The sequence below is a fragment of the Pelobates fuscus genome, chromosome 3, assembly GCF_036172605.1.
Source record: "Pelobates fuscus isolate aPelFus1 chromosome 3, aPelFus1.pri, whole genome shotgun sequence".
Lineage (NCBI taxonomy): Eukaryota > Metazoa > Chordata > Amphibia > Anura > Pelobatidae > Pelobates > Pelobates fuscus.
In genome coordinates, this window is record NC_086319.1 from 13,140,612 (window position 1) to 13,163,650 (window position 23,039).

General features: G+C 42.6%; 1 protein-coding gene across 1 annotated transcript in view; it reads left to right on the forward strand.

The window, feature by feature from the left end:
* Positions 1 to 23,039, forward strand: part of SAMM50 (SAMM50 sorting and assembly machinery component) — a 31,569-nt gene that overhangs the window by 2,971 nt on the left and 5,559 nt on the right. Inside the window, exons 2-10 of the mRNA XM_063445052.1 lie at positions 11,160 to 11,270; positions 14,255 to 14,356; positions 15,690 to 15,777; positions 16,432 to 16,538; positions 17,577 to 17,707; positions 18,533 to 18,620; positions 18,735 to 18,863; positions 18,953 to 19,024; positions 19,445 to 19,531. Coding sequence (XP_063301122.1) covers positions 11,160 to 11,270; positions 14,255 to 14,356; positions 15,690 to 15,777; positions 16,432 to 16,538; positions 17,577 to 17,707; positions 18,533 to 18,620; positions 18,735 to 18,863; positions 18,953 to 19,024; positions 19,445 to 19,531 — 915 coding nt within the window. The remainder of the gene's footprint in view (positions 1 to 11,159; positions 11,271 to 14,254; positions 14,357 to 15,689; positions 15,778 to 16,431; positions 16,539 to 17,576; positions 17,708 to 18,532; positions 18,621 to 18,734; positions 18,864 to 18,952; positions 19,025 to 19,444; positions 19,532 to 23,039) is intronic.

The window sequence follows — 23,039 nt, forward strand, 5'->3', positions numbered from 1 at the left end:
GGTACCTCCGTTAATGGATGCTCCTAGTGCTTCCTGAGGACTCCAAGCACTCTGGCAGACACCATAATCACCGAATCCGAGAAACCTTTAAATTCTCCCAAGCGTATGAATGCTGTAGACCATTGAATAGGAACCATACGAATAGGCTTGTACTCCTAGCAGTCAACTGGAACAGCATGCAATAAATCCTTCCCCCAATAATGAGACGACACATCACTTTGAGGGTAAAACAGGAACTCTAGACTGGGACACCCAGTCTGGCTTTTATTACAAACAAGTACATACAGGACACTCCCAGGGGGAGGATGAATTTAACCAATCACATGGATGTACCTCCCACACATTTCCTCCCCTTAGATTAGCACTTAACATAATTATACCGTACACCCTTTTCCCCAATTCCTGGATGTACCCCAAAAACAGGGGGTACACCTTTAAATCCAGCATCGCTGGATAGCCCTTATTCAGGGGGACAACATATCCAAAATTCAAGTAATTCGGATGAATGGTTCGTGAGATATGGGGTTCCAAAGATTTGACCGACCGCATGGGTAAAGTATCCGAAAACAGTTCCATGCATTTTGGCCCTGCGGTCGGTCACAAACAAGGGAATGAAAACAGACGAATTGCCTGTGTTATAGAGCCTGGAGAGGGTTTGAATGAATTCCCTTGTTTATGGGGCTCTTTCTACCGAACGGCGGGTCATTCGGTAGTTTCCATACGAATTTCTGGAAGTATGGAGGTCTCAGCGGTGTTTGCCTAGTCAAGTGTCCGATTTTAGTTCCAGACACTCGACGGCAAAACACCGCTGTTCGGTAGTTTAAGATGGCCGCCGCCACGTGTTTGTTTCCCGAATGGCGGCCACCCAGAGGACAAAGAATACATTACACTGATTGCCAATTACACTGATTGCCAATGCTGCATACATATCCCAGGTTAAACTTAATACACATATAATATTACAGGCAGTACACTAGAATATGTATCACAGTCTTAAAGGGACAGTAGTCCCAAAAGTCCCAATATGTCCATAGATGCTGTTAAAAGGGCCAGTAGCAGCAATATACAGTACAATATGCCCCAAATAACCCAGGGGCCATAGTCAGTAGGTAGGAGGCTAGCAAACAGGCTTCTCCAGGGCCCAGTGGCGAGGTTGGTTTCGCCACAGCCGCGTCTGACCATCTGGTTGGAGAAGTGTCAGACAATCCTGGAAGGAACATGCTTTTACCATGCCAAGTGGTTAAGAAATTCCCCCCATGTGCAGGTGTCTAGGGACATCCTCTGATCATCATGTTGGAAGTGTGGAAAAAAGGGGAAAGTACTCTGGATGTGAAAGCGTGGTCTTGTGGTATGATTGGCGTGGCAAAATTAAGGAACCTGGTAGGGATTGTAGTTCCTTGCAGTTGTAAGTACTAAGCAGGAGGTAGTGATTGATGTGGATGAGAATGTTCCCTATTTGTCTTGTGGTAACTTGCGTGTATGGATGCTGACTCAAGTTGTATGCCCAGTAATGTGATGATAGTGTCTGGGCCTTCTGTTTCTTATGGGGTACTGGGATGCCCAAGTGGTCAACCAGACTAAGCTGCCGTGAGGCTTCTAGTGAAAAATATGTTATCTTTGATCAACAAGAAGTCTTCTAGATAGTGTATGACTGTAAGACCTCTGGATATGTTATCATAACCAGCACAGAGTATCTGCGAATATCGATAGGCTAATCTGGAGCTGGAAAGTTGAGCGGGGAAAGGATTGCCCAATTTATGCCATGTAAGTGCCAGTGTGTAGGGTAGATGGTAGCCGTTTACTGCGTTGATGATATTGGTCTTACTTAACCAAGCTTCAACCCATGCTTGAGTGATAGCTGTAAAGGTAGATCAATGGTGTTGTATAGTAAGAAAACTCCTTGGAGGGTATGAGGGAGTTGAGACTTGGGGTAGCGGAGGTGTGTGGTGCCAATAAGTCTATGGTTAGTCTTTGTTTAAGGGAAGATTCCTTGTGACAATACCAATGTGTTTGTGTTTGGTGCCCTGCTGTAAATGGTGGAGATTGGAAGACCCCTCTGCAGATCTTGGCTATGAGTGTGTTTATAGCCAATGGTTTTGTTGTGCTGACTGTAAGTGAGGGCATGCTATATTCCTTGAAGGTGTGTTTATGATACCTGTATGGGAGACCTTTGAAGCTCCAGAGCTTTAGTAAATCTACTACAAGTCTGGAAGGGTGATGAGTCAGTAGTGTTGAAAATGCATTGGTGTGTACGTTATTTGTAAGTTGTATTGGGACACATGGTTTGTCATGTGCCCTGAACCATTTGAACATATATGCAACAGTCTATATGCAATGCAACTACTCATATCAATGGTCTCTGGTAGTTCAGAGGTGCTGGTACCTGGAGCCTGAGAGCGCTCGTCCATTTGTTTGGGACAAAATCCCTTCTGTATGGGTACCTGCAAAAATAAACATCTCTGCATATTCCAATTGCCAACCCAACCAAGGGATGGTCAGTTCCCGATTTACCTGGAATCCCTGGATCTGACCACCACAGATACATCATCATACATATATATGCCTTGCTTCCCCAATGTGCTGACATCATACGTGCAGGGTTAACGTCTTGTGTGTCATAAGAATTGATTGTACCAGGTAACCGAGTTTTGGTTGGTGCTGGTTGTACAGTAGCGTGAGGCCCAGCCTTGTGAGGGCTGTGGTGACCAACTCGAGATTGCCAGTCTGTCATAAATTTTTTGGCTCATGAGTTTATGAGTGAGGCTAGTATAGCCTGGGTGTCACCTGAGTTGATGTAGCTGGGCCTTCCCCTGCCTCCGTGTTGTCCGTTGATGTATGGAGGAGTTTGAATAACTCTGCTTTCCTTGCTGTAGCAGGGTAGGGTATTTGTCACCTCCTTAGGTCGGTGGTAATGTGTGGGATCGTCCAGGATCTGATTGCTGCTGGACTAGCAACATCTCCTCTGCTTGAAGGTGTATCAATTCTAGCCGGGGTGCTAGGAAGAGGTGATTCTTCACCATCTTTTTGAGAAATACTTAAATAACAATAAAGACTGCAATTATTATTTGTACCCAGGGTTCTTGTACTGGCTTGCTAGCTAAGCCGTAAGGCGAAACGATTAGGCTTGGTGTTTTTTGGTGACTGGTGAGGCCCTGCTAGTTGCCAAGTGGCTTGAGAGGCTCTATCTATGCTTGGCGCGAGGGGATTTTGAGTGGCCACCGAACGTTGTGGCAGGATGTTGGCCTCTCGGTGACAGTAACCAGAAAATAGGAAGGGGAGTGACAGGTGAGGCCCTCTCTATGATACAATGCGAGGCGGCTAGCTCACAAGTGGCCCGAGGGGTGTATGCCTCCGAGTGTGAGGCGGGGTGTTGGCCTCGCGGGACCACTAACCGAAGCATAATGCAGAGAAAAAAAGGGGGTAATACCTATTGGGCCCTAGAACCCTAATTGCCAGTATACTATTACTATTCCAGGGAAGGTAAGAGATGAATAACTACGTGAGCAGGTGTATGTACTTGGTAGTATGGTATTGAACCTGACAATCCCTATAGGTTTTTAGTAGTAACTGTAAGCTGAATGGATAAAACTGTATGGCATAAGGAAATATGGCATAGACCAAGCTTATCTTAATACGTACAGTATATGTGAAAAGTAAAGTGCCGTGATGTGTAAATATTAAACATCGTAGCCATACTGGTTAAATATGTATCAATCTTAACCCATTAAGTGCCGTATGTACAAGTGAAAATGTGGTCTGTCTCCACCTTGTATGTTGTATGTCACCTTGCTAGGGGAAAGTCTGTTGTGTGAGCAGCGTGCTGTGTAAAATGTATGTGAACTATATTACCAGTTACGTATATACAGATGCGTCTGCTATTGTGTAATAATATATGTATTGATACCAGATGTTGATATAGTGCTTGCTATGTGAATTGTTGGATGTCTTATTGAATGGTAGGGGTCAGTGAACATGGTGTTGCAAAATGCAAGTGCACTGGAGATCTGCCCAGTGCCCTATAGGTGGCAGTGTAGTTGGATACTGATTGGTATGTGAAATGTTGTTTGTCTGTTGACCTATAGGTGTCAGTGTTTTGGTGTTTGTAAAACCCCATGAAAATTGTCAATGTACTTGACAGACCTGTAGGTGGCAGTGTTGATAGAACCACTGTTGGTCTTGATGTGAAATGTAAATTATTGTGAATTAAACCCGAAGTTGAGCCCGTGCTGGAGTTTAATTTATGGTTTATGGTTATGTTTAAAACAATCTTATGTGTAATTTATATTGGCTGGTAAATTGTATATGACATGTGAAGACTGTTTTGCTGTTGACCAGTAGGGGTCAGAAATGCTGATTGTATGTTAAAATACCCTTTAACCCCTTAAGGACCAAACTTCTTGAATAAAAGGGGATCATTACATGTCACACATATCATGTGTCCTGAAGGGGTTAATCCTACCGTTTGACAGATAGGAGTCAGTATAAAAGCGAAAATGCTGTAGTTAGTTTGTTTGCTTATGAAGTGAAATAAAGTCTGAGAAGCCTATAGTATACCGATTGACCGGTAAGGGTCAGCATGTAGGCGAAAATGCTGTGGTTAGTTGGTTTGTACATGAAGTGCAATAATGTCTGAGAAGCCTGTAGTACACTGAATGACCGGTAGGGGTCAGTGTGTAGGTGAAAATGCAGTGGTTTATTGTTTTGTACATGAAAAGCAAAAACGTCTAAGAAGCCTGTGGTACACCGAATGACTGATAGGGGTCAGTGTGTAGGTGAAAAATGCAGTGTTTTGTTGGTTTGTACATGAAATGCAATAATGTCTGAGAAGCCTGTAGTACACCAAAAGACCAGTAGGGGTCAGTGTGTAGGCGAAAAAAGAGTTGTTCGTTGATTTGTACATGAAATGCGATAATATCTAAGAAGCCTATAGTACACCAAAAACCGGTAGGGGTCAGTGTGTAGGTGAAAATGCAGTGGTTTATTGGTTTGTATATGAAAATGCAAAAAACGTCTAAGACGCCTGTAGTACATCGAATGACCGATAGGGGTCAGTGTGTAGGTGAAAAATGCGGTGGTTGGTTGTTTTTTACATGAAATGCAATAATGTCTGAGAAGCCTGTGCAGACGAAAATGCAGTGGTTTGATGGTTTGTACATGAAATGCAATAATGTCTGAGAAGCCTGTAGTACACCGAATTGCCGGTAGGGGTCAGTGTGTAGGCGAAAATGCAGTGGTTCGTTGGTTTGTACATGAAATGCGATAATGTCTAAGAAGCCTGTAGTACACTGAATGACCGGTAGGGGTCAGTGTGTAGGCGAAAATGCGGTGGTTCGTTGGTTTGTACATGAAATGTGATTATGTCTAAGAAGCCTGTAGTACACCCAAAGACTGGTAGGGGGTTTAAACAAATGATATGCATGAACATGCAATAGTTTTAGAACAGACTTAGACAAAATGCAGCCGTAAAGTGAGGACCTGACCCGTGAATGGTGCCGTGGGACTGATGCCTGGCGTAACGGGTAGGTCGACTTACGGTTTGTGAGTCACTTGGGCACCATCCACGGCGATGGATTGAAGAAAGAAGGTGGTAGGCCGGAAAAGCCTGTGGCTGGATTCCTGACACAGCTCTGCTTAGAAAACCTCATGGAGTAATCAGGTAAAATGGCGTCTGGATGACCCGGAAGTGGAAATCATTCTGATGCTGACCTCAAGCGATAAGAGTCAGGTAAGGGGTGTCCCTTATATAGGGGAGTGAATTAATTTAAGCCCCTCCCACAAATACAGGCCAAACGGCCTTAATACATATATATATATGTAAATAGCACTCCACGGACTCAATTTGTAGAAATACAAATTAACTTTTAATGCTCCAAGTTAAAAAATCGACGTTTCAGTCTGACCAATCAGACTTTCATCAGGACAAGGTCAGCAAATAACAAGATTCCACATATATACCACACCAATAACCCCTAATCAAGCAGTGTACTTACCACACCTGGCTGGGTGCAAGCCTCCACAAGCCGTCCGGTCAATTGCCACGCTGAAAACGCCGGTCGCGTGTGGATGACGTCATCGCGCATGCGTCCATCCAGTGCCCGGCACTGCGAGGGGCGTCCCCATGGCAACCAGACGCTACCCTACCTTAGCGGGCGCGGACCGAGGCTCACAGGGTCTGCCTCCTAACAGCACAGAGTGTGATCATATTCATCAGCTGCAAAAAATAAAACGTAACATAAAACATACATATGGAGAAAAGTATACTCCAACAATATACCTAAAAACAAATGTTAGAGCTGGGGGACAAACCAACAGACATTATTCAGGACATGAAAGGCATTGCTAGTCACTTAAAGGACCACACTAATATGAAACATTCAAGTGTGAACTGTCACACTGCACTCTAAGCAATATCTATGAAAGAATAAAGGCAACAACAACCTATTCCTATCTGCTGTCGTCCTGCTAGTCACTTAGCTGACAGGTTAAAAATTAGTAGTGATAAACTGTACAAAGCCATATATCTCCACTTGAGTGTTTAACCCCTTAAGGACCAAACTTGTGGAATAAAAGGGAATCATGACATGTCACACATGTCATGTGTCCTTAAGGGGTTAAGGTCTGTTGACCCTAATCAATACCATGCTGTGCTTCCCATAGCTACAAAACATCGCACAAGGCGATACATTATTTAACAAAGTGGTCAATTCTATTAATGTTGCCAATCACCTACTAAAATTAACGACTGAACCTACAGAGCCTTAACAAACATTATCCAAAATTAATAAACGCCAGAATGGTCCGAATTCGACCACCTCATATGCAGGGAATTAGGTGGTAGCATATATAGTCAGCCATGGATAAAGTCAGGTCACCTAACCTACGCCTGCTTAGGAGGGGAGGGTTATTAGTTAACACTAGGATCAATACACGACTGTATACATCAGACCAATAGGGCTATGGTTACTCCTCCGTACTCTGAAGACTCATAGCCTATCCCCCAGGGTGGGCTCCTGAGTTTATTCAGATATGTACTGGGTTCATTGTAATGTAGCCTGAGCCAAAACAAAACGATTATAAAAATACTGCTAGAGAATATTTCTCATTAAGTCCCTTTGGTGCAATCGTGTCCAGAGTTCTGATCCAGTGGATTTCTTTCTGTAGGAGCATTTTCTTCCGATCTCCCCCTCGCCTTGGTAATGGAATGTGATCAACCGCCATTAATTTGAGTGATGGAAGGGTATGTCCTAATTCCAAAAAATGTCTGGCAACGGGAAATTCCGATGCCCCATCACGATATGCGACTCGAATATTTGATCGATGGTTTCGAATCCGTTCCCTTAAAGGTAAATGGGTTTTGCCTATATAAACTAGGCCGCAGGGACATGACAGTTTGTAAATGACGAAATCACTAGTACAGGTCAAGCGGTGTTTGATGGTGTACTGCTTACCGGTGTGTGGATGTGAGAATGTGCGCCCGGGACCATATGTCCACAGGTAACGCATCCTAAACATCGGTAGCACCCATGGTTACTGATAGTTGTTTTATTGTCATAGCAGAGACAAGGATTCGTCTTTACAAGTAAGTCCCTCAAACTCTTGTTTCTCTTATAGCTCATCATTGGCGGAACAGCAAATTCCTTGGGAAGAGTGGCGTCATTGCGGAGTATACGCCAGTTCGTATTGACAGCTCTTCTCAGTGCTGAGGAGGCTGTGTTGTAAATTGTTGGAAACACCAAACGTTGAACTGTATTATTAGAACTTGCCTTCTGCTGCTGGCATTTTAATAGGGCTTTATCCAGGATTACTTTCTTATAGCCCCGTTCAAGGAACTTGTCCCTCATGGTGTTGATTTGTTCCTGTGCTTTAATAGGGTCAGAATTGTTCCTGAAGACCCTCAGGAACTGAGAGTATGGTAAGGAAGCTTTCAGATGGCTTGGATGGAAGCTATCGGCATGTAAGAGTGTGTTGCGGTCAGTGGATTTAGTGAACAAGGTATATATAATTCTACTGTTTTCAATGCCCACTCTCACGTCGAGGAAGTCAACGGTGGTCCTGCTGGCTGTCATAGTCAGTTCAATATTAGGGCTCGCCATGTTGATTGTGGCTACCATGTCAGAGACGATGTCAGGGTCACCTTTCACTTTGAAGAACAGGTCATCAATGAACCGTGCAAAAAATAAAATCTTAGTCTTGAATGGTTCCAGAATGTGTTCCATCTCGAATTTATACATATAGCAGTTGGCATACATGGGTGCCATGGCTGCCCCCATTGAGGTGCCCGCTATCTGGCGATACCAGGTGTTCTCAAAGTGAAAATAATTGCATGTTAATACTGCTTCTAGTAGTTCCATTACAAATTCGATGGGTGGACCTTGGTAATGTGAGGATTCTGCCAATACTTGTCTAGTAGCTGCTATGCCGTCAAGGTGAGGGATGACAGTGTAGAGGCTTTTAATGTCACAAGTCAAGAGCATCACTGGTTCAGGAGGTTAATCCACTGCCGAAATTAGTCGTAGGAACGAGGGTATGTCTTTCAAGCATGTTGAGAGATTGACCACTGTCTCCTTCATGAGAAAATCAAGCCATTGGGCTATAGGTTCCAGGATTCCCTCTTTGGCTGACACAATGGGCCGACCGGGAGGTTTTTTCAACGTTTTTGTGCAGTTTCGGTAGAGTATACAGGACGGGTGTCCTGGGATTTGATGGTGTTAAAAATTCATATAATTCCTTAGTTAGATAGTCCGCTTCCAGGCCTCTCTTGAGTATCCTATCCAAATGGTTCTGAAGTTGCAATGTGGGGTCCATAGGGATCTGAAGGTACGTATGTTGGTCGCCTAGTTGGTTGAGGATCTCATCTCGATAGTTCGCATAGTCCATTACAACTATGCCTCCCCCCTTGTCAGCTGGTCTTATCACGATTTTACTGTCACTGGACAATGATGTAATGATCTCTCTGTCCCTAGCAGTGCAGTTAGAGTGCGGCTTGTGCTGTGTACTAAAAATATCTCTTGCTTCTTTCTCCACTGAACGTAGAAAAGTCTTGATCGTGGCCTGGTTGGATATTGGATCAAAAATACTTTTCGGTTTGAACTTTGATCTGTCGCCTGTGGTGGATAGTTTTTGAAAAAATCTTTGAGTCGCATAGTGCGTCCGAATTTGAATAGTTCGCTCTCCCATTGAAGTTGATTAGGTCCATTAGTGGGAACAAAGGATAACCCTTTGCTAAGTAGATTAATTTCATCAGGGAGGAGTCTTCTGGACGAGATGTTGAAAACTGGTATCATGTCTGGAATCTTGGGGGCCTCCCTCTTCCCCCAGAAGGTTCTCCCCTTCTGGCCACGTCTCGTAATGAGCCTCTTTCTTGTGCCAGATTCCGATATTGATTCCTCGTCCGTATCCCTGTGTGCTCTTTTTGTGCCCCTTCTAAAAAAGGCTCAGAACACTTCAAGCATTATATTATTCCAATTGTGGGCATGGTTATCCACTTATAATATGGATGCCACAGCACTTCCTATAACAGAGAGACTTGATCAAAATTAGACGGGAGGAACGTCACAACGATGGCAAACTGACGCACGAGCGTGACCGGAAGTGACACGCGACCCGGAAGTAAACCGACATATCGGCGGGTGAATTGATTTCGCCTATCAACTAAATCATATAAAAGAACAGCCAGTATCTATCAACATGGCACAGAGGAAGACTTTTGTCGAAACGCGTTTGCTGTATATTTTATGCTGTATTTTATAAGGACTTCTTGCAATAGTGTATATCCTTGTTGTTACACAGTGCTTTTGTTTGTATCCTGATTGTATGTTATCTCTAATAAATTGTTTTATTACAACTACATCTTATCTGCCTGCCTTACCTGTGGACATCTACCAAAGCCAGTACTGGCACCTTGAAGCAGATTAATTTTATTATATTCACAACCACTGGACACTGTGTTAAATACTGTTGTGTGTGTGTGTGTGTGTGTGTGTGTGTGTATATGTGTGTGTGTGTGTGTGTGTATATGTATATGTATATATATATATATATATATAATTATACACTTTTTTTATTCATTTTTCACACAGGGTGTTGTCTATATGAAATAGTGGTTTTACTTCTATTTTCCTTTTCTTAATATAAATATATAGCTGGAATAGCATGTATTCCTGACGCTATAGCGTTAAAACCACCATCTAGCCCTGCTAACTATAGTACAATCTTACTTTTGTTCAAGTCTGCAGCTGCTGGCTCTGCCCCTGATCTGTCTGCTTGGCTGACATTATCAGAAGTAATTCTCTGAGTTTATCACAATGCTTTCCCATGGGATTGGCTGAGACTGTCAAGGAGGCAGATTGGGGACAAAGCCAAACACAGCCCTGGCCAATCAGCATCTCCTCATAGAGATGTTTCATTGCATCCTCTATGAGGAAAGTTCAGTGTCTGCATGCAGAGGGAGGACACACTGAATGTCAGTGCTGCGCACTAGTAGCCATCTGAGGAGTGGCCAGTGAAGTTATCAGTAGGCTGTAATGTAAACACTGCATTTTCTCTAAAAAGACAGTGTTTACAGCAAAAAGCCTGAAGGTAATGATTCTACCTACCAGAACAAATTCAATAAGCTGTGGTTGTTCAGGTGACTAGTGTCGCTTTAAACTACAATAAATGTGTTTAGAAACCAGTCTATATAAATAAGACACATTGTTTCCTCCACTAAATGCCAAGTTTAGAAACTCAGACTAAAATATCCAAACATGTTTTAGCTAAGTTGGAGAATTTCTCCACATGACCACTTTTACCAGCCTTGTTTTGGAGTAAAATTTGCCTTTTTCTTATAAAAGCAACATAACAATTCTCTGTTTAGTGATTAAACCCGATTGTTTATGAGCTTCTTTCTATGGTAGTAAGCCAATCGCTTGGTACATTTTAAGTTGAAGTTTACAGAGAGTGATAGAGTTGGGAGTTGGATGATTGTAGCTGGGTTTACAGAGAGATGTGCTGTCAACATTGATATTTATGGCAGTCTGTGAGTGATGCCACAGTAAGAATTGGTTTGTTGGTGGCATGCGTATGTCCTTTACTGTTTCCATTGGTAAGGAATACATTTATTTTTATTTCCCATATAGTGTTGTTTTTTTTTTTATATATATACTGTTTTATGGCTGCAGAGTTTGGATCCGCTGCCTATGAGTGGTCCTGATTTTGGATCCTCTGGAGATGATGCTGATCTCGTGGAAGTGGAACCACAGAAAAGGCAAGAAATTCTAGAAAACAAAAATGTAAGTATCTTCAGTTTCTACTTATTTATTTGTCAGAGGGACGCTCCACACACCTAAAGCAGTTTGTATCCTTGCCCAGAGCACCTGCCTTGCAAACACTTCTCGTTGAGCTGCATTGGGAAGTCTATGATTTGACAGCCACAGAAAGTGGAGTTAGATGCTAATGTGCATGTGAAATCACAATGGATTCTGAAAAACCTTATCTATTTTTTTTTTCTTTAACCCCTTAAGGACCAAACTTCTGGAATAAAAGGGAATCATGACATGTCATGTGTCCTTAAGGGGTTAAAAAACTAGTGTAATAAAGCAATTTTGGTGTGTAGATCATGCCCTTGCTATCTCGCTACTCAAGTCCCTGACATTCAAAGGTTAAATCACTTTTGTTTCTGTTTATACAGCTCTAGCCACAGTGTGCTTTCAAGGCCATAGGAAAAGGAAAACTGAAATAAAATGAACATGACCGTTCCTCTTTAAATGAACACTATAGTCACCAAAACAACTTTAGCTTAAATTAAGCAGTTTCGGTGTATAGATCATGCCCCTGCAGTCTCAATACTCAATTCTCTGCCATTTAGGAGTTAATCACTTTGTTTCTGTTTCTGCAACCCTAGCCACACCTCCCCTGACTGTGACTGACACAGCCTGAATGAAAACAAAAAGTTTAATTTTCAACCAGATGTTACTAACTTTAAAAGTGGTTATCCCCTGCTCTGTAAATGTAACTTTAATTACATACGAGAGGCTCCTGCAGGGTCTAGAAAGCTATTAGCAGAGCAGGAGATAATACATTCTAAATTTAAACAGAATTTACAATAAAGGAAGTGTAAACATTAGGTAACTATTTACAGGAAGTGTTTAGGGAGGCAGTGTAAGTCACATGCAGGGAGATGTGACTAGGGCTGCATAAACAAAGTGATTTAATGGGACACTATAGTCACCAGAACAACTACAGCTTAATGTAGTTGTTCTGGTGAGTATAATCAATGCCTTCAGGCATTTTAATGCAAACATTGCCCCTAGGGACACCTCCAAGTGGCCACTCCTCAGATGGCCACTGGATGTGCTTCCTGGCGCAGTGCTGCACAGTATGCAGCACTGCCGTTCAGCATCTACACGCTTTGCATGGGGACGCTGAATTTTCCTCATAGATGCATTGATTCAACGCATCTCTATGAGGAGGTGCTGATTGGCCAAAACGGTGTTTGGCCCCGCTCCCTTGCTTATTTTAGCCAATCCAATGCTTTCCCTGTGGGAAAGCATTGGATTGGCTAAAAATTGGCAAATCTGATGATGTCACCAAGGGACGAAGCTAGCGCCGGCAGACCCGCGCGTCGCTGGAAATAAGGTGAGTTTTAATTCCTTTTAAGGGGGCTAAGTGGGGGGAAAGCCACCTAAATAGTGGGTTAAACTTTCTAGGGTCAGGAATACATGGTTGTGTTCCTGACCTTAGAGTGTTCCTTTAACTCTTAAATGACAGAGAATTGAGCAGTGATGCTGCAGGAGCATGTTCTGTACACCAAGAGCACTTCTTCATTAAGATAAAATTGTTCTGGTGACTGTAGTGTCCCTTTAAGCCAAATAGTTATCGCCTCTCTATCTATTCTCCCAACTTTGCAATTTTGTCTGACAGACACTTTAAGCACCATCACAAGTTTACATTAATGCAAAGTTGATAATGCAGAGAGTACCTGTGCTGGAATGGCCTAGAACTGCAGCAATTTGTAAAAATCCCACAGCTATAAGCCAGTCTCTGAGAGCTGCCAAACTGGCAATAAACGTGCTTGCTGTCTAAACCACAACTTGTTACAAGGTATGTAAGCATGGTGAGCACAAATCATGCACGACTTGGTCTGAGCTCACTGATCCACAGAGAGAGACATTCCCATTAAAATGAAAAAATGTGGGTGAAAAGAAATATACAAATTCTCATACCATTATCTTTTACATATTATTAAAATGAATTCTTACTAACGTTGAAAACATTTTTTTGCTTCCATCCTTCCCCAAACTATTTTTTATTTATTTTTATTTTTGCGTGATCCTATTTGGATATACATACAGAAGAATATTTTTTTTATTTTTTTTTTATTGCTATGGTAACCTGTAATTGTGTTTGTATTATAGTGGTTTGTTTGAAGTTTAATTGGATCATATCACTTATTAATGGGAATGCTATATATTCACTGTGTGCATATTGGGAGCCAGGCTTTACAAAGACTAACGTGGTTGAAACGTTGACTGGTCCATCCGTGGTGATGGAAGAAAGTTCACTTTGTAAAATATTTACTATTGTGTTTTTATCCTGTGTGATGAGCAGACATGCTCCTGGGTTGTTAAGGACTTCATATCTCAGTAAAAGCTGCTGAATAGGTGTTTCACGATAAGTATCATATTTGTTTAATTTAAAAAAAATAAAAGAATTTTCATGCATTATTAATGTATTGCATTAAACATAGATAATCATTTTCCTTTCATGGTTACTCTTTTACCATTGCAATTCCTTTATTGGTTTTCCACAATCTAATTTGGGTTAATGAATAAGTCCTTATGTCATTGGAGGTTGTAGCTCTGGCAAGCTCTCGCAGGGCTTGGTCAAAATATAGCGTTACACTTTAACTCTCCCAGCTCCCAGCAGTAAGGGATGTAAAGATCGTTCTCCTTCCTGGAAACATATTTTTGGGGGGGAGGAGGGAGAAAGGATGCCTCTTTGTGATGAGCTTTACATTCTTATACGATTATTCAGACATCAACTAAAAAGTTTGTTCTAAGTTATTATTATTATTATTATTATTATGTTATTATTTATTAGCATTTGAAATGCATTGTTGTGATTGCTTACATTGACAGCGTACCAGATGTTTACTCTGGCTATGCATGATGGGAAGCGTAGTCCACTTAGGTCATCCACTACTGATGTATAATAATCACCTGTGCACAAACTTGAGATAATCTCATTAACCCAAATCTTTTACTCTTATCGTAAGATTGTGGTACAGCATGTCAACTTTGAAGGGCTTGGAAGGACGAAAGATGACCTTGTTATGTATGAAATTGCTGATGTCTTTAAGGCGAAAAATCTTATTGATGTGAGTATTCCAGAGGTGCTCTATTTGTAGTTTAAAGTGATACTTTAAATCAAGTATGAAGATCAATATATACATATTACTGCACTATAGCGGATTTTTTTATATTTTTAATCCAGTTAGTGGTGCACATTTTACCAAACTATGTTCTACAGTTTAAGCCTAAAACAGATATTGTGACTTTATTGTATGACATCACTCGTTCCTATATCTATTGATTTCCGCTCGTATCAAGGGGATCGGTTTATAAATATGTGTACACACAAAGGTATTTGGTATGAAACACACAGAGAAAACAATAACTATCCCTTACTGAGATAGTGAGTGATATACTAAAGTGCCTGAATAAAAGCAGCTCAACACAAAAAGTGGAATACCTTAATCCACAATAAAGTGCAAAATATAAGAATAAAAAGGTATAAACAATATACCAGCGAGTGGCGCGCTATAATGAATATTAATATAAATAATGAGGGGGTATACTCACCCCTCCAACATAGTGATACAATGTGTCCAAATGTACATACAAAGTAAAACAACAAAAAGAGAGAATATAGTGCAGATGGTTTACAAAAATAAAAAATGAATAATAGTAGCAATTGGTTGAAACCACTCACGTGGGTTGGAGCCTATAAGCTATTGGCTCCGTAAGTGACTCCTTTTTGCTCTTGAGGCAGCAACACACTGCTTTATCCCAAACGATGTTCTCCCGAAGATATGGAACAAGCAGAGAGAGAGGGAACCTCATAGGTGGTATTGTACAGATAGTGTATACAAAATAGTGAGATAGTAATTGTTATGCTCACCTTAGACAGAGCCTTGAATTCCTGGCTCTGAGGTTTGTTGGCAATATGCTAATTTATTGGGATAGCATTCCCCACATAGTGTTCCTGGAGGCTAGAAAGGACTATATGGACTGATATAAAAAATAACGATTTATTGTAGAGATAAAAAATAATAAAAACAATATTAAGACTTCTCAAAAGCATATAAGCTAAATGGTAGAAAGTCCAAGTATAAAAATCCAAACTCCAGCTATCTGGAGCTATCTTTATTTTTTTTTAAATGTGTTTTTTAGGCCTTCTGGGACTTAAATGCCATAGAATTGTGTTTATACATTGGGCAAGCTAGTATATTATAAATAACTCTGACACTTCTATCCTCCCGGGTTAGAGGTATAAATTACAGGAATACTGGTCATGGAGGCCTTTCAAAAATCTCACAATGAATTCAACTCAATCCCAAACATGGCAGTATGCAACATTGATCGCACTATAATATTCTGTACATTAATCTTTTGATTGTTTTATTTATTTATTTTATCCCATAACTTCAGGTTATGAGAAAATCCCATGAAGCCAGAGAGAAGTTGCTCCGCATGGGGGTGTTTCGGCAGGTGGAAGTCCTGATTGACACCACTGAAGGTGAGAAATGACACGATACCACAACATGTAGCTTGACTCCTTTTCATGACCTCCTTTAAACTGATATGTCTCATGTATGTGCTACTGAATGCCAGCTGTACCATAGTTGGAGGAAATACATGTAGTGCTATTTTAGCATCTTTCCTACTTTTCAGACTGTGCAAAATAAAGAGGTTTAGTTCGTGTTTGATGTTCCTATTGCAGAACAGGTGACACAGCGCAGCCAGTGCCCCTCATGCAGCGCATGACACAGCGCAGCCAGTGCCCCTCATGCAGCGCATGACACAGCGCAGCCAGTGCCCCTCATGCAGCGCATGACACAGCGCAGCCAGTGCCCTGATGCAGCGCATGACACAGCGCAGCCAGTGCCCTGATGCAGCGCATGACACAGCGCAGCCAGTGCCCTCATGTGAAAGTGCCGAAGATGTCACACAGTGCAGTAAATTTCCTCGTCAATCACACATGTGCAAAAATTAAGTGCTTTCCTTAATTTCCTTAAATCAATGGAAGGCAGTTGCTTGTCTTCCAACTGATTATTCCTTTACTTGTACACAAAAAGCTGAACATATATACAGATCCTGCACCTTTACTATTCTTAATGGTGATCTCTGTTCCATCCCTGAGAAGACACTCCGTTTCCACTTTAATTTTCAGGTGAGGATGCTCTTCCCAATGGCTTGGACGTCACATTTGAGGTTAAAGAACTGAGAAGGTTAACTGGGAGCTACAATACCATGGTTGGCAATAATGAGGGCAGCATGGTAAGCTTGTGGAGTTCTGTGATCTTCTAATATTCTGCATCTCATTGAAGAGACGATGAGCGGTTACCATGCAGGATGCCGTCTATAAGTGACCTCCTTATTTAGCAGAATGGATTTAAGCTGTAGATTGCTCTAGCTAAATTCAAAGCAAATGTAGAAATGCATAGAACAAAATAATTTCTCACTTTTTTTTTTTGCCTCTCCTGAGTGCATCTTTTTATAAACCGTCTGTCACCTCCACCAAAAAACAAATGAGCATTTCAGAGATTGAAACTATATGAAATTCTTATAAAGACTGAAATTTCAATGCAGTAAAAAGATTTTATGAATCAAAGTAGGGACTGTTTTGTCTTTTGTTAATTTTCCAAAGCTTGACAAAAAGATGGAGTTACCTATGTCAAGCTTTGTCATGGCCTCAGCCGTCCTGTGTGAGAGCACAGCACTGACGTGGGCTGCCGGCAAGTGAAATGAAGCATCCGATCAAGATGGCAGCAACCCCTGCACGCCAGGACCCCTGCACTGCAAGCAGAGCAGTCACCATTAGGGGTCTTTGGAAAATCTGCAAAGACCCCCTAAGGTGACAGAGCCACTTTAAGCACTGTGGGATAGCAGATGGTGTTTGTGGTAGTAACCCATTTACAGGCAGTTTTGTGACTGATCAGAAACATTGCCAGAAAACAAGACAGCAAATTTGATGGTTATTTACTAAAGTGTGAATTGTCGGAATTCAAATTTAAGGCCGAAGTAGCTTGCTTGGAAAAACTCTCCAAATCAACTATGTATCCGGTTCAGCTATTTTGATTTAAAATTTAAATTCCTTTTTAATTCCCACCAATGCTCACTTTACTGAACAATCCTGGGAGTCTGGGCCACTTTGTATAGTAATTTACGATTTACAAAAACATTTTACTAAATGATTGTAAAAGGTTGTATAAAATTGTAATAGTTTTATTTGGTAAGGTTAGAGCATTATCCCATGTAATACAGGAATCCACCGCTGTCCTTATCATTGGAAAATAAAATGTACCTGCTTTGTAGGTTCTTGGGCTCAAACTTCCCAATCTCTTTGGTCGTGCTGAGAAGATGACCTTCCAGTTCTCTTACGGAACAAAGGAAACCTCTTATGGTCTGTCCTTCTTCAAACCCCAAGTTGGCAATTTTGAAAGAAAGTAAGTTTTAAAAGGTTTTTACTCCCATCATTGGGTTTTGCTCACTGACCGGTTGCATTTTACCTTTGTTGCTAAATAGCAAAAAGAAAATTCATAAATAAACCTCCTTGGAGGCTTCTTAAGCTGTTATTGATCAGCCCTATCGAGCAGTATAACAGTTCTGATCAATATACACACCGTAATTATTACATGATTGTAGAATGTGCCCCGCTCGTGGGTGCTTTCTGTCTAAGACATATGATTCAAGATACATCTCCTTAAAAAGATGCCTTTGTTTGTTGTGTTGTTAATCTTGATTGACAACACTGAAAATGGTCTCTGGGGCTGCTGGAAGGGAAGTGTGATGCTACAAGCCATCATGGGTATTCAGTAACCATGGGACAACATGAATGAAATCTCAAAAATAGGATGTGGGAGAGGGGAAAAATAATAAAGGATTGGAGCCTGAATGCGGGGCATGTATATGTTTATCTATTTCATCTGCTCCCTTACTTAAACAGCCCTTTCAATTCAGTCCTGAAAATCATGTAGCAGAATAAATATGGATTTTCTACAAAAACAAAGTGAGGTTTGATTATCTGGATCTGCATAACTTTAACTCTACAAGCTGCATTATAGGGGGTCATGGCACACCCCTGTGTGAGCTAAAGTAGCTGAGCAAGTTACACATGAAGTTTGTAGTTTTATTTCTCCCAAATAGTATAACGAAAAGAAATGCTTGGGGGCAACATTAACATAACTAAATCTTGTATTTTTTCTGCATCTCTGGTATGTTTTTAGTCTGTGAAATATTGTAAAGTTTTTATTTATTTATTTTTTGTGTAGTTTTTCTGTCAACTTGTACAAAGTTACTGGTCAGTTCCCGTGGAGCTCATTGCGAGAGACTGATCGTGGAATCTCTACTGAAATCAGTGTAAGGAACAGATTTTCTAAGTAAATACAGAGAACCCCTTTATTTCCTCCTACTAATTGGAAACCATTGCTTGAGCGACTTAGCCTGACATACAATGTCCACATTTACCAACAGTTCCCTATATGGAAAACCAGCCATACATTGAAATGGGAGGGGGTTTGGCGTGAACTCGGCTGTTTGGCGAGAACGGCATCTTTCGCCATCCGAGAAGAAAGCGGACACACTCTCAAATCGTCTCTATCTGTAAGGAGACATCCCTCATTTCATGAAACCGCACGTGAAGCCAATGCCTTTCAGAGTGTCACTAATCTCTGATTTCTGCTCCGTTTTAGCACTCAATGGTGATAGATTCTCGTAATTCTTCAATTCTACCAAAGAGAGGTGCCTTGCTGAAAATCAACCAGGTAAAAGCCATTGTTACACTGTATAAATACTCCCAAGCAAACTGCTGTGGGTTCGATTTGCCTTGTACTAGTGTAAATACATGCTCTATAGCTCTCTTTGCTATCCAAAGCCCCAAGTAGAATTACAAGATCAATCCAGATAAGCTTGTACATCCGGCTTCTGCAGAGCTGCACACACAGACTCCAGGCACCATGACCACCTAAATCACTGAAGCTCACTTTAAGCTCTGATGATTATTATGTGTGACCGTTCTATCATGTTTTCCAGTATGGGAATAAGCATTGCTTTCTCATGCCTCTGGATTGTTTACAGAGTTTTTTTGGGGGGGGATCTGTTTCAGTTATCCCCAGTGAAGAGATAAGATGGTTTGACAGTATTTATGCCTGTTGCCATAGTAACCCATGAATGCTTATTTGCAGGAATTGGCTGGATACACAGGGGGAGATGTCAGCTTTTTAAAAGAGGACTTTGAACTGCAACTGAATAAACAGCTTTCATGGGATTCTGTGAGTACTTCACCATTTGTACTACCCTACAGCATATGTTGGTGTATTATAAATCTAACGATGCCAGGTTCTTGTGTGTTTGGTACATTTGGAACAGAGGGATTTGTAAAGGAATTTTATGTACTTACCTGTGTGCTTTTGGTTATGTCCTCTCCCTGCTGTGTAAATTCGTATAATCGGTTTGTTTCTTTTATGTATTTGATCAATATATTCGTATACCGAACAGAGACCACCCTGGGTAGCAATTAGAACTTGGAACGTTGTGAAAACCGCAACTTATTTGCTCCTAGGTGGCCGCCATTCGGCATACGAACACGTGGCGAGAACAAAGGATGGCGGCCATCTTAAATCTCACGAATGCGGTCAGCGGGACTTACGCATGAATTGCCTGGAGCTGTTTTCGGCAGGGCAACCATGCGAACGCCCGGTCATCGTGGAAGTCCCAGCTGACTACTTTCCACCCCACAAATCAAACCGGCATTCGGGAGGTAGAATCTACCGAGTAAGGGGAGCATTTCCATATATAAAACTGCAACGTTCAAATGGTAGTTTTCGTGTGATTAGGCGCGAACGGAGACCGGCTCTTGCTGCTGATTCCATGGAACTGTAAAGCGGATACCACCACATGGCGAGCCGATCAAACTTCCACACAATGCAACACGGAAACTACCGAATGGAATTTCGTGAGATTTGAATATGTGACTCCCAATACCCTCCGCTACCCAGGGATGTTAATGTCATATTGGTATGTGTTGTAGAAAGTACTTTTCCAAAAACGTTAAAAATTTTTATGTTTCTGGCCAGCAGATAATTGAGTTTAGTATGTTGCTGAAACTCCGTTATCTAGCCTGGCCCAGAGGAGGAGTCTGTTACTGTATAAATTGAATGCCTGTTGCTTCCAGTAAATCAGTCTTGTTCCAGCATTAAGCTTTGGCTCATGTGTGGATTATTTGGCGATACCAGCGATATTTGTTCCTGTGGATTATTGGGAATATTCTTTTATGGGGAAAAAGAGAATATTGGACGGTGATACTGTGACGAAACCAACCTCGCCACTGAGAACTGGAGAAGCCTGGTTGCCCGCCTGCTGCCTTTGGACTATGGCCCTGGGAGATTGGGCCCTTTACAAACAGTATTCGGCCCTAACAGAGTGCATGTCACTCATTCTGGCCCTTTAAATACAGTGGGGCCATTCGGTACTTGCCCTGTGTGAGCAGTGATACCCCCCAGATAGCTATGCCATGGAGCCTATTCATATAATGAAAGACTATGGGAAAGACTTTGGCTCCATGGCAATTAAACTGTATTTGTGTGGTCTGCGTGCCATTCACCTAATAATGTGCACGCAGACCTGAGCTATCTGGGGATATGTTAAATGTCTGTGTTTAATGTATGAAAAGTAACTTTATATATTTTAAAGAGTTTTATGTTGTTTTGCAACCATGTGGTTAATGGAGTCTGCCTCTAGTCCTGGATAATTAGATTTCCTCTCCAATTATCTCCAGGGCAGAAGGGAGGAAGCCAGGATGCATTGTGGGGATGTTTTACTTTTACTGTTTGAGCCAGAAGGAACAAAAGATACTTTTAGTAACTTTTTAACCCCTGGTCGGATTCATGCCATTTTTTAATATGTTGTTCCCCTGAATGGATTGATTGTGGATATGTATTTTTATGTGAATGTGATGTATGGTTGTAAAGTTATGAAAGTTGTGTAAAAGTATATTTTAAACTGTATGCCTAATGGGATTATGTGTCACACTAAGGGGAGGGGATGTGTGGGAGGTAACATCTATGTTATTGGTTATTTTATGCCTCCCCCTGGGTGTGGTCTGTATGTGTACTCATGTAATAAAAACCAGGCTGGGTGCCCAGCACCTCAGACCACTGCTTGACCTTCAACACGGAGCCTTGTCTCGTTCTTGGGGGGATTCACTGTATGCTGTTGGAGATTTGACTGCTAGGAGTGTAAGCTGATGTCTGCTTTTCCTATTCATCTGCTAGCAGCTATTTGTGAGGTTCCAGCTGGAGTGCTACCTTATTCACCTATATCCAGTTCGTGAGTTCTGATGTTCTGCAGTAGCTGTGCCTTTCTGAGGAAAGGGGATTATCGCCTAAACTGGGTTTTATCCTCTTGTAAGTGAAACGGTCCGTTACAATTGGTGGCAAGCGGCGGGATCGTTCCTACAGCCAGAAGGACAGCTACAGAACACCATTTCTTTGGATTTACAATTTGAGGGCAACGCATGTCTGAGTACAGCGACCCTGACAGCACCAGGATGGAACCAGCAGTGGAGTACAATAAGGGTGACATGGATGACCGGGATGCAATAAGGAAAGGCATCTGGTACCAGGCCCTGGATAATGTACAATACCAGCGGGGTGAGAGTCTCCCCAGTGAAGAGCAGCGGTTGCAGAAGCAAGTGGCCCTGCGGATGCCCTTCCTGGGAGAGCAGCCCCTGGAGGAATGGGTGAAGGAACTAGAGCACCGGGTATGGCAGGAGCTATGGCTGGAGGATGCCTACCAGGCGCTCTGGTGGTATATGGCACAGTATATACCCTGGACAGCCGAACATGACAAGCCAGAGGGAGAGGAGTTTGATGGTCCTGGCTTGTTATGGGAGTCCTTTGCAGAGCCTGGCTTCGGGAGCCCTGCGCAAACCAGACTGCAGGACATTTTCTATGAGAGGGAGGCTAGGCATGAGTGGGATGACCCCCATGAGGTAGAGCAGCCCTGGAGTGGGAACTGGAGCAAAACTACCAAGATCTCTTCCGCTTCATTGGGAAGGCTCAGCAGGACAGTAAGGTGACAGACCCAGATCCAGACCCCTTCCGCTGGGAAGATATTGTAGAGATTTACTGGGAAGAACCCCAGGTGGCCTGTAGAGATGGGACCGAGGTCTCTCCACCGGCCCTGCAGGGAATTGGGAGCCCAGTCTCCATTCCCCAGCGGCAGGCTGAGTTACAGGGGGCAGAGGTAGTTGGTCCCACCCCCCAGCAGCAGAGTGATATGCCGGGAAGGCAGTGTGAAGTGCAGGGAGAGGAGAGCAGCGTCCTCCCTCCCCAGCGGCAGGCTGAGTTACAGGGGGCAGAGGTAGTTGGTCCTACCCCCCAGCAGCAGAGTGATATGCCGGGAAGGCAGTGTGAAGTGCAGGGAGAGGAGAGCAGCGTCCTCCCTCCCCAGCGGCAGGCTGGGTTACAGGGGGCAGAGGTAGTTGGTCCTACCCCCCAGCAGCAGAGTGATATGCCAGGAAGGCAGTGTGAAATGCAGGGAGAGGAGAGCAGCGTCCTCCCTCCCCAGCGGCAGGCTGGGTTACAGGGGGCAGAGGTAGTTGGTCCTACCCCCCAGCAGCAGCATGATTTTTTGGGAATTGGGAGCCCAGTCTCCATTCCCCAGCGGCAGTGTGAAGTAGAGGGAGAGGAGAGCAGCGTCCTCCCTCCCCAGCGGCAGGCTGAGTTACAGGGGGCAGAGGTAGTTGGTCCTACCCCCCAGCAGCAGCGTGACTTTTTG